Genomic DNA, 20,175 nt, shown 5'->3' on the forward strand with positions numbered 1-20,175 from the left:
GGGGGAGGGAAAGGAAAAAAGACACAGATGTTCACGAAGAACCGACTCCATCTGCATGGCAAATGTCACACAAGCTTTGCTGTAGCCCTTGGGCACTCACACAAAACCCCGTAAAGGCAAGGCCAGAGTTGGACTGCACTCCCTCACCCAAGGAGGAGCTCTGCACCATCTCTTCAAAGCCTTGAAGCTGTTCTGTGCCCATAGAGAAGAAACCTGAAGGCTAATAGCCTCTGACAGGTTACTGTCAAAGGAGAGATTTACTGTCAGGATTCAAGTCAGGTGAAGTCCTGTTGTGGTTCCTCAGCAGACGTTAAGAGTAGTTTTGATTTCCAGATTCTAAACATACTTGCCATTGCCCTTGGAAAGCGGAGTAATGCGTTGTTTTCTCTGTTAGGTCCCATTCACTACCGAGCTGAATGAAGACCGATCTGTACACCATGATTACCATGTCGGCACACAACACAATCAACCTGCCTTCATCAAGCCTACTGCCGGGTGCCCCACAGCTCTCTGCACCTCCCTCCAGCTGCAAGGGCTGCATTCAAATACACCCGAGTGGCAAAAAATACCAAAACCCCATTCTACCCTGCCTGCAGACACTGAACAAAGATTAATTAAAACCCAAGTGTTTGGTATCTCTTTCCACAACCATTAAATAAATAAGTAACACCTGGTGAAACACAATTTTCCAATAACCAGGGACTCCCTGGGAGGTGTAAAGGCTGTACACAAAAGCCACAGGTTCCCGTTATTTGGATTACATTTGCTACTAACTACAGAAGAAAAACAATGGGGTTTACATAGTTTTTAAATGGCTTCTTTGCAGCGATACCTTAGTACCTTGCAATCACTATTTGGATTTCTCCCCGCAATTCTTCTTCCAGGGAAGTGCTGTAATACGCATTTTTAAATGGGAACAGAGGCACAAGGAGCCCGAGCTACTCACCAACAGGTTCAGCAGAGCACTGAAGTACCTCCAGAGCTACAGTCACAAATTAAAAGTATTAATTGCTGCAACCCTTCCTTATGTAACTTTCATGTCTAAAGCAATTTTCTGCTAAATGCTAACCAAATTTGGTCCTAAGCAGAAAGCTAAGAAAGCAAGATTTCCCATTTTCCACAGCATGCACATGCACAGGCAAGCTGTGAACTCGCATGGCATTTTCTGTCCCATTTAAAACAGAGTTGAACAAACTAGACTGCAGTGATAACACAAGTAGCATGAGGCTTCCAGAGACTCTCATAGTTGGTCCTTGCAGTGTTTACTATGCACAGAATGAAACAGAAGCAGCCACTGCTGACAATTCAGTGTACAACTGCTGCTATGACGAAACACAATACTTCACTAATTGGACTCAAGACTCACCATTTCTAAACAACGCATACTTTCTCCTCTCCTTTGGAACTGGCCAGAAACCTTCTCCAAAACATTTCCCTCCACGCATCCGAGTCCAGAACACACCAAATACCCTAGAAACAGGATGGTTTCACACCAAGAGCCCATGCAGGGTGCTGCGAGGGGGAGCAAGCCTGCAGGTGCCTCACATCTTGGCAGCCAGGCTGCAACTCAAAAAAGGGACAAGTCCAATCTGCCTTGCACTGCAACCTGGGAGGGAAGTGCCCCCAAAGGCATTCAGATACAGTCTGTTGAAAAAATCCCAAAATAATTAAGATTTTTGATTCTTTCAAACACATGCTGCAGTGTGTGCTTATATATATATTTTCTTCAAATTAAAAAAAAAAAAAATTTCTAGTTTTGTGGTTATCCTCCCCCTAAGGAGGAAAGTGTTTTCCATCTATGTCTAATCTCTTTGGCTGAACAAGAAGAAAATGCAAAAATTGCCTTTCCACAGTGTTTATTTTGCTCTCTCAACACATATGGCTTTGGCAATTTGCAAGCCTACAGATTCATGGTGAGAATAACAGATACCCAAGAGTAAGAAGCTTTCTAGTCTTCACAAGTGCATGGATACCCCAGTTAGGACTCCTTCCTGATTAAACATTAACATATCAACTTGTTTCCTCCTAAATCGTAAGAATTTGTGAATTCATCCTGCTGTGAAATCAGTGCTGGAAAGCATCAGCAGAAGAGAGATGAAGGCCAGATCTTGAAGATTATACTTTGAACCAGGAATTCTTTGCAACTCAAAGACTTTCCCTTTTCAGCTATTCTGCTACCGTAATAGCATACAATTTAATTGCTAAGTTCCTTGAAGTACCCTGAGATGCCAAGGTAAAGAAAGATGAGCAAAAGTGAAAACCTTGATTTTTAATTTTGAATACAGGCGTTCAAATGAGATTTATTTAGAACCATCTCTTCATAGCTAAGTATTGCTTAGATGATATATTTTGGGAATTCAAGTCAGCTGTTTATTGTCAGGCATGAACAAATACAGACCATTTCCTAAAATACCAATATTTCAAAAGGTCAAATGACTATATAGAAACAAAGACATACTCATGTCCATTTTAAACACCAAGCCCAAGCATGCCAAGAAATCATTGTTTTTGCTGCAAAACTGCTTATAAGAACTAATACATTTCCTCTTCTAAAAATGCCAATATCTCAAAGCTGATGCCTAATAGCTACTTGCTACTGGTGGTCTGTGAGATTCCACATAATGGGGATAAACAGATCCGGAAAATAGCTTTCCCACATAGCATCTGCCTTCCCACCAGAACTCTATTATAAACAAACAAAATAAATGGCTTAAATCCTTGAGCAAGCGACAAACACAGAGACATTCCAGTGCTGAAAGAAGAACGCCCCAGAGTAGTGGGAGACCATACCGTGGCACCCCAGGGACTAAAGAGATCCTTCATTTTCCCTGTTTAAGGAAAAAATGAAACCCCAGAGGAATGTCCTCATGGTGATGAACGCACAGAATGCAGTCAGGAGATTTGATTTCTTTCTTGGCTTTGACATGGTCTCATTATGCAAGTTTGGACAAGATCTGTTGTGTCCTCAAGTTTTGCTAACTAGAGACTCTTGATAATACTCCTTCCTCCAAATTTCTCCTTTATTGCAATAACTCAAAAAGGCAAATTCTGCCTCCTTGGTGTGTTTTTCCAGAACCCAAACCAAAAGGACTCTCACTCGTCGTTTGTCAGTGCATCTATCATGTAGCACAGCAACACTGTAATGGGCTAACATTTCATCTGCAGAAAAAAGTATTCAAATTTCTATCAGGTCAAATGACAACACATTCTGCACTCTCCACCAAAACAACACGTACAACTCATTCCTGTTCAGTAAAGGGTTTAACACCCCAAGCCGGAAGAAAATTCTAAATCACAATTCAACCGGAAAAGCTGATAATATTTGTTACACACCACTTCTAAGTACTGTTGGGAATGCAATGACCAAGACACTTTGATGCCTGATTTTCTCCCCTTAGGACTGAAAGCCAACATAACCACTTGGGGCAAGATATTACTGCTACTTGAAGCTTATATGTGCCTTGCAAGGCCTTCTGTGTCTTTCTAACCCAACCAGCTTTAAGATTGGCTTAAGAAGAGGCCTGAAATAGCAAGACGATGTGAGGCTCCTGTTGCTTGGGAGACACTACAGGCAGCAGCCTCTTCTCAGCCAAGCACTGGGGAAAGCTATTGCTAGAACCTGGCAAACTGCCTGAAATGCCTGTGGACCTTTTCAGCCGAGAGGTTGCAAAAACCTCACAGAGAGCCCGGCAGAAGGTCCCAACACACCTCTGCAGCCAGGATGCACGAGCACTGCGGTAAAATCTGATACACAGGGAAGAGGCACTACAGGCCTGCTCGAGAAGGGAAGCTTTTAGAAGACCACTAGTACAGCTTATGGGAGAACATTTCACACTGTCGGACACAGTATATTAACAAAGCTATTTTTCCTGCTGGCAAAGTTAGTCTTGTAATACCCCAAGGGCCCAGAAGAGAGAAGATTGCAGCTGCAGAAGCCAGGGAACATTATCGACAGCAGTTGAGGCTGCAGCACAGCAGCTGCAAAGCTGGGGCTATCATTAACAGCCTGCTCTGCATCTTTAAATGCTTTTCTGGATCTGTGACATCCTCTGCAAAGCAACCTTTGCCTGATATACTGCGGTTCTGGATCTTGCCAGCTCATAAGCACGTGTGCTGCTGCATGCTCAGAACAGCTGAGGCCAAGGAGATGGCAGATGCAGAGGAAGCCTGTATTTACATGTTCTCAGTTTTCTGAACTGTCTCAAACTCAAACAGAACCTGGCAAACTTAACATTGCAGTGTTGCTCCATAATGAGGTTTCTCATTTCAATGAACATTAGCAACTAGATCAGTACCTTATTAAAATATCATTTCTTATTTGAACAATCATGCTGTGTGCTTAAATTTGTTTGTCATTGTGGTTGGCCACAATAAAATAGCTAAATGCACCCTGCTTCTGTCTATTGTGTTTTTCAGGTCTGAAACACTCACAAAGTTGCAAGACACTATGTTTGTAAAGAACAAGGAAAAGAGTAACATCGAGACTAAAAGCAAAACCACCTTAGACCATTATTACTATTTCTGGGGCTTTGATTTACTGTATTGCTGTGTATAGCAATGTAGGTGTTTGTATTGTTTGGTGGAGAGGGATGGGCTGGGTACGTGAAAAACACAAACAAACAAACTAGGATTTCATCCTGTAATACTCCAGGGTTTGCCTGCACTGTTTTATGACAGCACGTAGAAAATAAACTCTACCTGTGATCCAAGCCATGCAGCTGCACTTTGTGTTGAGCCAATGCCTCCTGCTTCAGTGAGCCTGAAGCATGAGCAGAGCCTCCGAGTACCATCTGCAAGCAACTATGCAGGCCCAACCCCAGGATCCCTCAGAGCAATGATCAAGTGGAAAGAACAGGAACTAACAAAGTTTGATTTCCTTGAACAGGAGCTTCTGTGTGAATTTTCCCAGTATATCCAGTAAGGGTTGGACTCACACAGCATCACACGGCACTAGTCCTTAGCAAAAGAAACTTCTGTTGCTTTGACTCCTCTCATTAGTATTTCCCAGCAAATACAGCATCTCTACAAAGTTCCTGATCAGCTCTAAAGAGGCTGCAATAATCAGCGGGTTGCTACAGATAAGAAAGCCTTTTTCCACTCCCCTCACTGGAAGGAAAGCCAATGCTAAAAATGTACTCTTCCAAAAGCTAGTCTGCAGTAAACTGAAAATACAAACCAGACTCTCATATGTAGTCTTTCCCTCCCTCCCCCCCCCCCCATAGAGAAGCCTCTCCTTCTCCTTGATACTACTTTTCACTGTAGTTTCAATGGAGTCCTTTCTAATTATGCTTGTATGAGCGAAGAAATATAATACTGCATTTCTGAACAAACACAGCCTATTTCCCATGATGATTAAAACTCTCTTGGTCAAGACCACCCTCTTGGACATAGCATTTTTGCCCCATCAATCTAGTGGACAAAGTCTGTATGTTGTAATAGAAAAAAAAAACCAAAAACAAAACCAAAAACAATCCTGGTAAGCTATTATATGTGCTTAATGCAGTTATTAATCATGATAGGCAGCCTTGTAAAACCTGGACAGGACAGTAAAGACTGTAAAGAAAACTACACAGAAGAGCACTGAGTTCCTGAAATTGGGCTGGGGGGAGCAGAAATCAAGCCAAAGAAGAAAACGGAGGCAACAGTATCCACAGTTCAACAGTTTAAGCAAAACCATCTTATTGCTAGAGGAGACAAAATTCAGCATTAGCATGTATCAGTGTCACCTACCAAATATGTTGATGGCTGATACAATAACTCAAGAAACAAAGCTCAAACAGGTAACACAAAGGTAGAAGCACACATCTATACCCCAAAGCAAACAATCATGACACAGGCAACCTATGTCAGAAAGGATACCACCACTGCTAAAATATCCTTCAATACGGGCTTGATCCTGCAAGTCACTGTGCAAACAGCAGCAGTCTGAACAAGCTACGGGTAACCCGCACGAGCCAGGATCATGCCCTTAATCGTACTGCAACCTGTTTTAGATCCGAGCCCTGAAGTAAGAGCAGAGGGCTTGCCAGAGAAAGACACCCACATGGCAAGTTGAAGCAAGTCCTTAAAGGGGATGCATGTGCACAGATTATCAGGTTTCTCTTCCGAGTTTCTCGAGGGCACAGAAATCTCTCTGCTGCTCAGTGAATATTGCTGCTAACCTCGCGATCATTATGACAGACTCTAATGTTATTATTAGCAAAGCAGACTAATCATCTCAGCCATCCACCTCTCTGACTACATTGGGATGTTTTTACATAAACAAACAAAATTCCTATGCAGGACGCAATTACAGATGAAACCTGTGAAGTAAGTGATGAGGAAGTCAACCCAAAGCAGACATGAGAAATTTTAAGGTAAGCATTTAAATACTCCAGAATGTCAGTCCTTGCTCACTTTTGAAAAGATAAAGACTTGTTTTCATAAGCAAACAGTAGCTGGAGATTGGATAGTGTCTATGCCAAGAAACCATTGGTGAAAACATTAGCAAGAGCACTCATTCCAAAATGTTTCATTATTTCTGTATGAATAAAATGTGGGAGGGAAGCCTCCTGCCACGCTGCAGCCAAGGCTAACCTATGTTCTTCAGGGTGAGAACCATGTTTTTACAGTATTTGGACGCTTTTGCTTCTATTTCTGTTGTTTGCCAATCTTTCATTAATCTTCCTTTTGTGTTTTTATTTCCTATAATGTCCACTGAAACCACCAGTAAATGGCCAAAATGTCGGCATCACCTTAGTAAAGAAATACACAGCATTTTGGGGCAGACCCAACGCTGTAACAATCTCTGGGGCCCTATAGGACACATTTCCTACACCACCTATCTTTTTTCAAAGTGTCACATCAGAGGTAAAAAAGTGTAGGGAAGACAACCCCTACACACAGCCCACAAGATGCATATAATTTTCTGTGATCCTCATTCATGTTTTCTCACTGCTTTATGCAGATACTGCATACAGCCCTACAAATAGGTGCCTCAAACACTACGCTCAGCATCGTGGGAGCTGTACAAAAAGGAAAGGAAGGAAAGCACTTCCTTGAGATAAGTAACTCTCCTCCCATGAAGCACTTCAAGTTTAAAAGTAACCAACCTGCTGGCTGCGAAAATCTTTACTCCTGACCCCAGGCAAGTTACAAAGTCTGTTTTACCAGAGCAGGCTGATGCGAAGGGACAGAGGACCAATGGGATTTCCATCTAGATAACAAGCAGAGCAAGATTTACAGGGAGGCAGAATACTACCTCTTAGACCACAAGCTATCACAGGAAAAGATGTGCCTTGGGCACAAAACCCCTTCTTCACATCTGAAGCAGAAGCAGCAGGCTTCAAGGCCCTAGCCCGTGGCAGCTGCAACAATATTATTACTACAACTCAGTAGCTTCTCTCAAAAGAGGGAAACTGTTGAGGCACTGCTGGGAAAATTGCTCAAACCAATGCAGGCATCCCCCGAGGGAGGAAGAGAAGGAGATCTGAGGAAACTCAGTCCCCTGGGCTCCCATCACAGGCGGATGGCTGGCTGCTCTGCTCTGGCTCTCAAACCATCCTGCCTTTTAAGAAATGACTCAGCCACCACACCTGCCACTCCTCAAACTCCCAAAGGAAGACCAGCAGTCCAGGCTGGACTCGCTGGATAAACACAAGTAAATACATCGAGGTACAAGAGAGCAGGGCTGCGTCTGGCAGGGGGATAGACTCTCCTGCGTCTTGCTGCAGGAGCAGCAAAGGCACGGACCTGATACCAACAGGCATGCAGGCAGCTAGGACATACCCGAAACCGCAGGGGGCAACAACCCTCTCCAAAACCCAGCAGAGGACTCCATCTGGCCTCAAAACCAACATACTAAAGACCAACACGGTCATGCTGACATCAGAAGGTAATGAAAATGAAAATAAAATTGAACTTCAACAATCACTCGATCATATCACAATGAAGATTTTCCCAGCAGGCTGGGTTTATGTTTCCCAATACCACAAAACTCTGTTCTTCACAACAGCAAGAGTTATCTGGAGGGATGGTCACGCAAGGCCGATGCAGACCAAGACAACTGGTCTCATTCACATAATTCTGTCCCCCGCCCTCTTCTTCCAAATGTAGCACCTGGAATACCAGGTATGAGTGCAGCAGGAATAAAGCCCCTATGCCTGACAGCAATCCAGTAAACTCCTAAATACTGTAAGGTAGCTGAAAAAGGCATGAATCTATAGTATAGACAGACATGGTGGATTAAAAGCAAGTCGGAAACAAAAAGGCTACCCAGAAAATATTAGAACAATAGAGATCAACAGGAAGCAGCTCAGTCTGTGAAACAAGCACACCACAACAGCCACACCACCAGAAGGTAGCCACAAGGATGCTACCTCAAACAGCTAACACTGAGTTATTACACTGGAATTCCAAATATTTAATGTTTCAGTGATAAAACAACATGTGTTCAGTACCATAAGACTATTCCTGCCCAAAGCAGCCCACAAACTCCACGCACAGAAAATACAAATTAAACGCTGACATCAGAGAAAGATTGTTTTGTTGTAAGAACAAAAAGCAAACAAACATTTTGTTGTAAGGAACAAAATGCTGACCTCTTCAAATTTGGGAAGACTTCAAGAAACAACATAACTGCGGGAAAAATGTGCAGGGCAGCAGAATAAAGCTGTATCTGGCCTCTAAAGGCTGACTCCCGTGAGCCTACGCAGCTCCGCTCCCCTCCAAACTCCCCATGCCTCCCTTGCCGCTTCCACATGCCTCACAAAGCAACAAACCCAGTACAAAAATAAGTTTCAGACTGATACATATACTACAATTTATCCCAAATATCTACCATCCAGGAGTCACTGTAAATACACATATAAACAGATGCCCCCCTCCCATTTGTCAACATCCCAAAATACAAAGGAAAAATAATTGCTGAGCTGGATTGGTTGAGGATATTTCAGCCAACTTAAAAAAAATAAAATAATAAAAATAAAAAGTTCATGGAGGGAGTTCAACAGAAAGAGTCAAAATTAGTCAGTCACATACAAACTGGATTTTATGAATGTATTTGAAGTTTTCCATGCAGCCTCTAGGTCGCACATTTTAGCTGCACAAACTGCTCCCTAGAACCTTCAAATAATCAACATTGTATTTTTTCCTACTTGCTAACTGCATTGCCCATGAGCCACATTTTACTCTGTAAAGTTGAAGAAAAATTCTCACAGGCTTTTGTTACCAATATTTACAGAAAAGAACTTCTGCGAAAATGCAATGCAAATTTTATCAATGAAAAGTTTAAGAGTTGCAAAAAGAGTATAATAAACAATTACAGCTTTCTAGTGAGATTTTTCTTGGTCAGACATACCCCCAACATTTCCAGACATGACTAAACTCCGAGATTCCCATTTCCAATTAACACATGCATGTTACCCAATGAGCCCTTCCCCCCAAAACCACTCAGCATGAGATTACTGCAGAATCTGATGGTCTTTAGTAGAATATTTGGCATAACTCCAGCTTCACCAGCCTTCGTGCTTATTTTTATAGGCACAGCCTCCAGCTTTGCACTCTGGTATGCAACCTAACACCCAAGTCCATTAAATTTTCCATCAAATACACATAAAATTGAACAACAGGTAATCAAGCAGTAGTCTGTTCTCTAACTGTTAGGAGTACACTTATTGCCCTGTTTGCACCATGGCATGAAACTTAGCTAATTTTCTTGAAGGGCTTACAGTGACCATACCGAGGATGGTACAAAGGGACCGTCAGAGGATCCAGATCTGAATGCTCTTGCAAAGGGAGCTCTTACAGAGAAGATCTGGAATTTCAAAGAGGTAAATGGAGCTGGCACTAGGATCTCCAACATCAAACATTCAGCATCAAATATAACTATTGTGAAAGAGACTAGAAAACACAAAACTTGTATTCTCTTCCAGTGGAATGAGCCCATTTATCTCGTCATCTTTGGCTACACGGAGAGATTTGGCACTGTTCTCTGATGGCTCAATCTGACTCTCACATTTCATAGAATAATAGAATAGTTTGGGTTGGAAGGGACCTTTAAAGGTTACCTAGTCTAACCCCCCTGCAATGACCAGGGTCATCTTCAAATAGATCAGGTTGCTCAGAGCCCCGTCCAGCCTGACCTTGAGTATTTCCAGGGATGGGGCATCTACCGCCTCTCTGGGCAACCTGTTCCAGTGTTTCAGCACCCTCATTGTAAAAAAATTTCTTCCTTATATGTAGTCTAAATCTACCCTCTTTTAGTTTAAAACCATTATCCCTTGTCCTAACGCAATAGGCTCTACTAAAAAGTTTGTCCACATCTTTCTTATAAGCCCCCTTTGTTGGTTTACCTACCAAGACTGGCTAGCACAGTTCTGCAACGTCTGGCCAACTTTACACCATTTCCAAAGCTATCCATACTACAGGTCTCATTCCTCACAACAAACCCTTCTGAAGGTTATAACTGCAACTCCATTTTAAAACTAACATGTGGCACAGAGACAGCCATCAGTCTACAGGAAGCTGCTTAGAAACTGATGTTGAGTAAGCCCTGGTTTACTGCTGTAGAAACATTTCAAACCATTCATATGGCTTCAGTTTGACTTAGTTTTTTAAACTGGGATGCAACTTTTGGTAATGCCTACAATGGAGCACTAACATGAAGGCTGAACTTAATCCCACAACTCAGCCATGAAGGGACAAATCCACTCCTACTGCCCTCTGAAAGGATCCTGAGAGGTCAACTTGTGTATGTAACTTGTCAGAGCTGAAGAAATCTGCAGTCTTTGTTAAGCACCAACAGTAGCTCTTTAATAGCCAGATTTGGGTTCCCCAGGATAGCACGCAAACTACGGATTTTACGTGGTAAAACCAACATTACTTCCAGATGTAACAAAGGCTTCATTGTGCTCATCTGAGCCTAAAACAGAAACGCAAAGTGTAGTTTTCATGAGTGAAGTTTGGGGAAAAGAGAGCGGGTGCCAGGAAGGAGAAGGGAGAGAAGAGTTTGCACTTGAAAATTAAGGTGGAATGGTGCTCATGGTAACAACCAACTGTTACTGTTTTAAAAGTTTTCTAAAACATGCAACAGTGGCCTGAAACTTGTAGGGCAGCAGAACTCAACTGATACGGAAAGGAGGTAATTTCCTCAGGTGATTTGGTAAATAAAACCATGCAGCATCACAAACTAACTAATTTGTATACTTGGTAGCAGCATGTGGCCGAGACATAAACACCTATTCTTTCCACCACTGATGTAGTGAATGTTTTGATACTTGCAAAGATCTGCAACATTTTGCCTTCATAGTGTGGTTTCACAAACAGTACTTGTAAGACCTTAAAAAAACATAAATCACAGGATCAAACAAACCTGGAGATAAAAAGGGTAAATGATAGTGCAACAAACTACAAGGGAACAATCTGGGGGGGAGGGGGAAACACCAAAACCCAACAAAAAAATACTTTTGTTTTGGCAGCAGTTCACACTTCTCAGCAGAACATGTTTAAGTAGTAGGCTTTCCCACCTGCAAGACAAAGGATCCTACATTGCTAGAGAAAAGTGACACCTTGTATCACCTGCCAAAGCACATAATACAGCTAATTACATTGCATGTCAGTGCCCAGCTGAATCCGAAACTGGGGGAAATACATGCTTCACTGTCACTGTCTCAAAGAACTGTGTGTTTGAACATGGTTGTCAGCTAGCATGTAATAGCAGATAAAAATAAAACACATTACCCATCTGTCATTCAAACTGATTTCTTTCAAGAAAAAGCTATCCAGTCTAAATTAAGTAGAAACATCTAATTAAATACTTTGCAATCCATAGTAATTTACAGTAAAAACAAATCAAACAGAAGAAAAAATGAAAACCAAAACACTTGAGAAATCCACGTGACTTACAGCAATCCTTCTTAAGAGACTGTGTAGTCTAGGGTACCCTCACAGAATACATTTCTATCCTTAATGCTTTAAATAAAACTTTCAGATATGACCCAAAGATTGGGCAAGGTAGTACTGCCTTCTTCAATCTCTAGGCAAATAGCTCCCTCTTCTTCTCTTATCCTTCATATTTTCTTAAGCTAAAGTGGAATGAGATGATTCAGTATCATCCACTTTTTCTGTAGGTATTAGGAACATAGATTTAACCCTAGAACTGACGTGAAAAACATTAATTATACAAGCTACTGACTGAAAAAAAACTCTGAGTCCCAGAAGAGGCAGCCACTGCAGCTGTTGAACATGGAGGACTTGCCAGAATCTGGATGAAAAAGCAGCAAAGAAGAGTCTGATATCTGCCTGCCTGTATCAACCTCTAACAGTTATCAAGAGGGAATAGACTATACCTTCAAGGAACAAGGAAAATCAAAGACATAAATTTTCGGAAATGTAACTCTCAAAGGCATCAGGAAGATTTTTTTAACCATTGTGGAAGAAGTCTTTCCAAGTCTTTCCATCCAAAATCATTTTGGTTTCTTCTCCAATAAGGTTTTAATGGATCCTGAGAGTACTTGTCTTATTTTAATTTTCTGGTTAATTTAAATTGTCAGTCCGAACTTAAGGAGCGAATAGGTGGAGGTGATACAATAGCAGACAGGTGCAACTGTATATTACCAAGCTAATGCCTACAGAAAAAGGAACAGGCATAGTTGAGTAGGAAGATTACTCTGGAAGAAAGATGTGGCAGACAATGAACAGCAGAGGTACAAAAGCACAGACTATAACTAAGGGATAGAAGCAAACAAAAATAACACAGATCCTCCCATACTGGAGGTTGGAAAGGAAAGGTTATAATGAAACCACAGAGATTCAAATGCTTAGCAAGAAGGAACAACAGTCACACTACAAATTAAAAGGGGGGGAGGGCTAAGTTATAATTAAGTACAGAACACATCTATTTGATTGTAATAAGCTGCAGACACAATTGCTTGCAGATCATAGTTACACTTTGGCTTAAATATTCCAGATTTACTCTTAAAAAACTTATCTTTCACCAGCACTCTTGGAAAGTCTCTGCAAATCATTATGTTCACACAGCCTCAGCAGTACAACAGATACAATACTGTGCGTATTTTAACAAAAATGGAAGAGAGATGAAGCAGGAAATGAAAGGCTTAACTGGAATCACAATTTTCCCTTCATTCCCTGCCTGTGTTTCAACTGTCGGTTCACAACATCTCTCCTGTTGATCATCAATCAGAGATTAATATGCCTGAAGATTTTGATTACTTCCACATATATTCAAGCTCATTGTTTCTCGTTTAAAATCCAACCATTCTAATAAACACAACGTTTTTGCAAATCAAAGATAGCAAGCAACATTTAAGCTAGCCCTAGCATATTCCAAGCATGTATTGTTTCTACATCAACCTGCTCTAATATCCGGGAAGTGCCTTCCCTGTAAGTGAATTATTTATAACTGCAATGTCCTCTGACAGCAGGAGCATCAAAGTTACTGTCATCATCAGTTCTGGAACTGTTTTTTTTATGAAAATCAGAGGTCCGTCATGTTGTGGAATGGGAAAAAAGAAAAAGGAAAAATATCCCAGATGGAAAAGATCAAATGCAAACAATGCAGTACAGGAAAGACTACAGCACAAGTAAGGTTTAAAATACCCCTAATACAATAGATTATGTTCAGGCATTCAGTCTATGTGTATCCTTATAAATAAACACATATTTTAAGAATGCCAACATAGCTCCTCCTAGGATGTTATTTGTTAACATATACTCACATATACTTCATTGTGATCAAAGCGCTTTTTCAGATTATTGATGAACGAATCTTCATTAAGTGGCTCTAAAAGAACCATATCTCCCACTCCTATCATGTTGTCTAAAAGTGACGTCTTGACCTCCATTTTGGCCATTTTCTCCTGCCAAGAAGCAAACAAGAATAAAACAAAAAGTTAGCTCAAAATTATTCTGATTATTCACAGGCATTATTCAGTAATACTATTTAAGAAATACAAGTTAAAAACTCATCAAATGACACTACTTCAAAATTATTTTTCCAAGGAACATTCTCAAAGTCATTCTGTCTACCCAGGTAGTCCACACAATTCCAAAAATTTAACTTCTAACAGTCAGCAATGCTTTCTGGTCCACTATACATTAAATATGAAACTGCAAGAAACCCAAATGAAGATTCCAGTGGGCACCACATCCAGATGTTTTGGACGACTTCAACACAGTGTTCAAGTGTACGCAAACCCAAGTTTTATCAAAAGTTTCATCAAGATCTCCAGCGTATCAAATTAGGGTTTAAACTTGCCAATACCCGAATCTGAATTTCTTTCTCACCCTTACTTGTACTTCTCCAACTCCATCAACTTTTAAACTGAAACCAACTAAGTGAACCCACTCAGAGACAAAACCTACACTTTTCTATTTTAATCAATGAACCCTGTACTCTAGAGTGCCTATATTCCAGTATAGAACTGCTCTTGGCAACGTGAGGCTACCAAATTACTTCACTTCCTAACCAGACTCAATCAAGTTATGGATTTATTTGTAATTTTATTGCTTAAGGGAGCATTTTCATAGGGCAACAACAATCCAGCTGACAAGTGGAAAGACCGCATCTATAGAACTGGAGCAGCAAAAGGCAGAAGCCGGCCTTAAACAGGGGACCAGGATCAAACAAATAATCAAATCTGATAAAGGAAGTAATTCAGACAAAGTCGTCAAGGTCAGGCCAAAACTCAACACCTATTTGATCCTCCCAGCCTTTTATCCTTCCAATCCAAATGTTAGAGAAGATTAACTGAGCTCCTCAAGAACTCCAGGCACACAGTGACTGCTTTCAGCTTTCCTGACGAGACTGAAAAATGAACATATTAGCAGTGGCGGCCCACAAACTGGGAAGCAGAGGTGAGAGAACAACTTTGCTGACAACACAAACCAAGGACCAGCTACTGCACAGCTACAGCTACACAGAACAACAGCTGAACTTTACCAGTCAGCTGTAACCTCTCAGCTACGAAATGCTGTGAGGCTGTCCTTGCTCCCCCTATCACTGCAACATATTTTAATTCTAAATATTTCTTCTTTTTTTTTTTCAAAATGCCTTTGAACAGCTATTATCTTATACAATCAGCGTTAACTTGCCATAGTAGCTATCCATCAGATAAAAGGCTTTACTCATTTTAAATTAGTTATCTCTTGCTTCTGTCCACAGCCACTGCATTACTACATGTTATTTGATTTTTTGAGCAGTAAGTAACATTTGAGGGATATTAGATCAAGACTTAAGTTGTGTTTGATGTTTTTCCAAATTCAACGAAGAGAAGCGCAGCTCCACAGGCAGCTAACGGAAGTGATACAAGAAGATCCCCAAAACCTGAACCAAGCCTGGGAATTACTAGAAATTCACATGGAAATGCAAAACCTTTGCTGAACTACGGTAACCAACCAAAGCTGAGTCAACTCTGCTAAACAAACAAAGGAGCATTTATTTTAAACAAAAACACTGGACAAATATTTCTGTAGAGAAAAATACTTTTATTCTTAAAAGTTCACCTCTCTGAATCACCAAAAAGATTTTAAACATTCACAAAATCTTTTCAGAGGTATTACTTCAACTTCTGCATTCCATTAAGACAAATTCTTTAAAGTACCAGTCTTGTTTCAGTGACCTAATTACTTCCCATACATCAACTACTGCTCCATTTTTTTTCAGCTTTCCAAAATGAAGTCCTTCTCAAGTATGAAACTTATTAAATATTGGGTTTGTAGCCAAAAAAAAGAAAAAGCCAACATAAAAATCCTAATATGGGCAAGTTCAATCTAAAATTTAACTTCTAAGTAGCATACCTCATCTACCATTGTGAAATTACATACCACCTACCACATTTCACGCATCACTGCTTGGGAATTTCAAGACCAAGAGCAGCCAAACCCATCAAGAATAATCATCTATTCCCAAGCTCAGAGGCACGTTTTGCAGAAGAGGTGCACAAAGACACTGTATCTACTACTAAAAGCAGGAGCAGAAAGTTGTATACAAATATTAATTTATCAATATATTTGAAAAGTTCAATTTTATGGTCAAAGGTTAATTTTCAGCTTTTTTCCACAATAATTTAACATCATACTATGGTTAAAATATTTCCATTAACTTGCAAGCTAGAAAATATTAGAAACATAGGTGATGAAAAAATTGGACAATATGCCGAGACATCTTGTTTAACACTGAATTCTCAAAATCATTGGCAATAGCTTAGCCTTTGCAAAACATTAAAGCTTACCTCATACACTGATGTATGATTCAAGAGTATTCTGCCATACCAATGTTGTTAGACCCCACTTTGGTGGGATCCAGTCATAATCCCTGCTCTGGTTTAGCTAACAACAAAGGAAAACCCGGCAAGCTTATGGGATAATTTGGTTGCCTATCTAAGGTAACAAGTGGGGGAAAAAAGCACTGTTAAGAAAAGCCAACAATGTTTAAACATACATTAAACAATTAGACTTAATTTAATCAATAATTGAATTCAATCTACTAGAAGAATTTAATAGAAGATCAATATATACAGCACTTTCAAAATACCAAATACTGATTTTAAAAGTAGCTTTTAAAAAAAAACCTCAAAAATCAGCACAGTACACAGAAAAAAAAAATAAAAATCAAACCCTTCCTACACTGCAAGACTAAACTTCAGTCAAGATTTTTAGCAACATGTCACTAAGCTCAGAAACGCAATCCAAATCCATGTCCAAGTATTTGTTATTTGCCATATATTCAAAGATGCCTTGCAGCTGTAAATCTTTTCCCATCAGTGCTGGTGACAGCGTGCTCACCACAATTTGGAGAACAGTACGTACAAGTAAGCAGCTTCCACCTATACACGTATTCATGCACCTTCAAAAAGACGAACGTTTCTCAAGAACCAGAACTAAGAGAGGGATGGGACCAAAACATGCTCCCAGTGCCTGAGAGATCAGTAATGATTGAAACCACAGCTGTGCTGGTGAGAAAGAGTAAATAAACAGCGGCAAACAGGAAATTATGTTCAAGGAAAGAACCAGAATGGGCTGTCTCCTTTAAAAGGACACATTTAGTGATTTTCAAATGAAGACTGCTGAATGGGGGAAGGTGGATGGAGGTACTGCTGTGAGGCTCTATTTGAACTGTGCTGTAATTTCAAACTGGAAATTCATAAACAACATAAAAAACAATAATAAATTGTTTAATATATAATAGTATATAATTCATAAAAAACCAACCTAAAAATAAAAGTGGTACTCCCTTGATTTACCTAATACCTTGCTTTTGTGACTGCAACATCTCATTCTCTTGACATCAAGAAAAACAAGTGTTGTTTAAAGATTACAGCTGCAAATTATTAATATAGCAACAAATTAGCTCAGCAAAAAAACCAAAATTCTTCTAACACTTGCAGTCTGCAAATCAGATTCTTCCTCAAACATTCCCTGATCTCTCCCACCCACACCCACTTACCACTTGAGTCTTCTCCCAAATTTACCTTTCTTATCCCTAAGGCAAACATCGGCAGCATTTCAGAACATCTCCCCTCTCTCTAGTCATTTGTCAAATCTGCTCATCCTCACTTTGGTCTCATATCTAGGCCTTAATTCAATGGAGTGAGAACACTTTCAACACACTTCCATTCTCAGAAAAATAAAGATTATTCAGTAATCCTTCACAGCTTGATCTGTTTTATGTTGGACAACATGCTCGGGAAAAGTGTTGGGCATGCTACATCTGTAAAATGCTTTTACACATACGCTCCCACATTACACGTAGCCTTTTAAAACACAGACTGTTGTATCTACTATTTGCAATGCCTGGGATTGCCATCCAGCTAGGCCAGTTGAATCTAAAATCTTCTTGTCCCTTTTGGCCACAAGGATGGCAAATTAAAAATTACACTATTCCACAGCCACAGCAGTCTTATCAGCCAGTCTGAAACAACAGCTAATGAAAACTATAAATAGAAGATGATACAGAGAATAGGCAAAACCCCAAAAGCTCTGTACAATTAAGTTCACACATTGTCTAAGGGGGAAATGAAGTAATACCCCATTATTGGCATACAGCATGTTACGGAATCGTCCAAGGTTTTCCACATCACCCTCATACAGTAAAACAGCAACAATTGTCAGCAGCTTCCTACAGATGTGCAGTCGCACACATTTGCATTTGCTGCACTGGAATTATCACCGGCTGCAGAGGTGGCTTGTTTTTCTTCTTTTGTGACACTGCAGCAAAAGGACAATTTCCCTACCATCAAAATTGACACAATAGATGTATTCACATATGCTTCAAGCTCTGACTATTAAAAACCAAACAAACAAAAAGCAAGCCTTTGATTTCACTACCACCAACTCACTGTTGAAAATAAACACCTTTTTCTTTTATAAGAGTTAATGGAACAACCTGCAACATCAGTAATTCAAAATCGCAGTTCAAACTGATTTCATGTTCCAGGTCTGATCCTGAGCCCCCATCAGGCTGTAATTATGCTTGCCCACTCATTCCCTTTTTTCTCTGTCAAGGAGAAATCAGCCCACACAGAGCAGGGACACTAACAGGCCACTGCTGCTTAAAACAGTTAGGGGGACAGTGTCGTTACCTGAACAAAACAAAACTAAGAGGGACCACAGCCATCTTGTACTACTCATGACAAGCCTTAAGTACCAATTTATCAAGAGGCAGGATTTAAATTCATCCTGTTCTGCTGCCCAACAAACCCTACAAATCACTGGCCTCTGACTGATGCCCAGAAGGCGCAAGTTCATTGGATCAGCTTGTGCTGGTTCACCAGGTAAACTGAGGCAGACCCTGCAGCTGAACTATTATAGCGTCCTTTTCACTCAAAGCTAGACTTCCTGACATCAGCCTCTATGAAAAAACATTGATATCATCCAAAGAAAATCTTTGCTTTCCCTCCATACCCCCTAACTTTTTAGTCTCTGGATGCCACAGGGGAACAGTGCACCCAGCATTTTCTATCTGCTGCTTGGCCACTGTCTGCTAGGAACACCTGCACCCTTCTGCCCAGCTGTGGCTGCTCACAGATGCTGCTCGGGCACCATCAACGTGCTGAAGAAAAGAGCGTGCAGAAAACAGCGTGATGTTGCAGCCCACGATTTCTTCCTGCAAGAAAATGGAATTGAGAAACCTGACAGACAGATTGCAGGAAGGAGTGTTAATAGAAATTGCAACAGCAGTAAAAGCACACTCAAACTAAAATGCTTCCTCTGACTCTCCATCTTTTCTCTTGGTTTGGCCAATGTCTGAATATCTTCTAAATTCCATTTCCTCCCATAGTCCTACTCAACAAATCAGTGTTGTCCAAACTGAAAAAGTTTACAATTTGGGGCTTTTGAATGAGCTAATGCTTCCCACATCTTACCTACCAAGCAAGAGCTATTATTTGAAAGCCTTGCACAACTTCTCTTTATTTTCTGTAGGCATTAACATCACACATGTACAGGTTTCTTGAGTACTTAGCAACAAACAGCTCTGGTGAATTACAAAAGTAAAATGCAGCATTACAGAGTATATTTGGATTAGGACTGCAGGAATGTTTGCATTCAGCATCAGCTAAATGGGAACGGCTCTTTAGCAACATCAGATTAGGACAGAGTTGCGCACCAGTGACTGCAATTTAGATGACAGAAGATTTGCCCAGCAGAATCCCACAGGAGGAACGAACGCTCTGCTGGCTCCTGCTACCAAACACCATGCATTTAGCTAAAGATTGGGTAATTTTCAAGAAAGAAACTGGCCGCTTAAAGTACTGCTGAACAAACAGCTGCAACCACGTGAAGCACTATCATCTTTTAGTAGTTTAACAACGGAGGCTTAACTGCAGTTTAGAAAAACTGATAGTGGAATAATTAGACTTCATTAGGACATGTACAAAATGTTCGCTGGGACATTATCTCCCACTGACATAAACAGTGGCTGAAACTTTCTTCATTAACAGGACTCGGGTCCTTTATAAACGCAAAAGGGAGAGGTTTGGTTGTTGTTGCTGGAGTTCTTTGGGGTTTGTTGGGGGGGGGTATCGTTGGGGTTTTTTGTTTTGTTGGGGGTTTGGGATGGGCTTTTTTATTTTTACATCAGCTTGGTTACAATCTACATTAAGCAGTAATTATTTGTCATTAATCCCCCAAAAGCGAGAAAGATGCCTCTCATGCCTCTGGCCATATCCTTTCTGACGA

The 20,175-nt window shown here is 40.6% G+C and overlaps 1 protein-coding gene across 4 annotated transcripts in view; it reads right to left on the reverse strand.

The window, feature by feature from the left end:
* MYO1B (myosin IB) overlaps positions 1-13,856 on the reverse strand; it is a 97,759-nt gene extending 83,903 nt beyond the window's left edge. For all 4 annotated transcript variants that reach the window (XM_069781885.1, XM_069781883.1, XM_069781884.1 and 1 more), the window contains exon 1: positions 13,716-13,856. In XM_069781885.1, coding sequence (XP_069637986.1) covers positions 13,716-13,850 — 135 coding nt within the window. In that variant the 5' untranslated portion in view covers positions 13,851-13,856. The remainder of the gene's footprint in view (positions 1-13,715) is intronic.
* Positions 13,857-20,175: the final 6,319 nt, after the last annotated feature.

The sequence above is a fragment of the Haliaeetus albicilla genome, chromosome 4 (genome assembly GCF_947461875.1).
Source record: "Haliaeetus albicilla chromosome 4, bHalAlb1.1, whole genome shotgun sequence".
NCBI lineage: Eukaryota > Metazoa > Chordata > Aves > Accipitriformes > Accipitridae > Haliaeetus > Haliaeetus albicilla.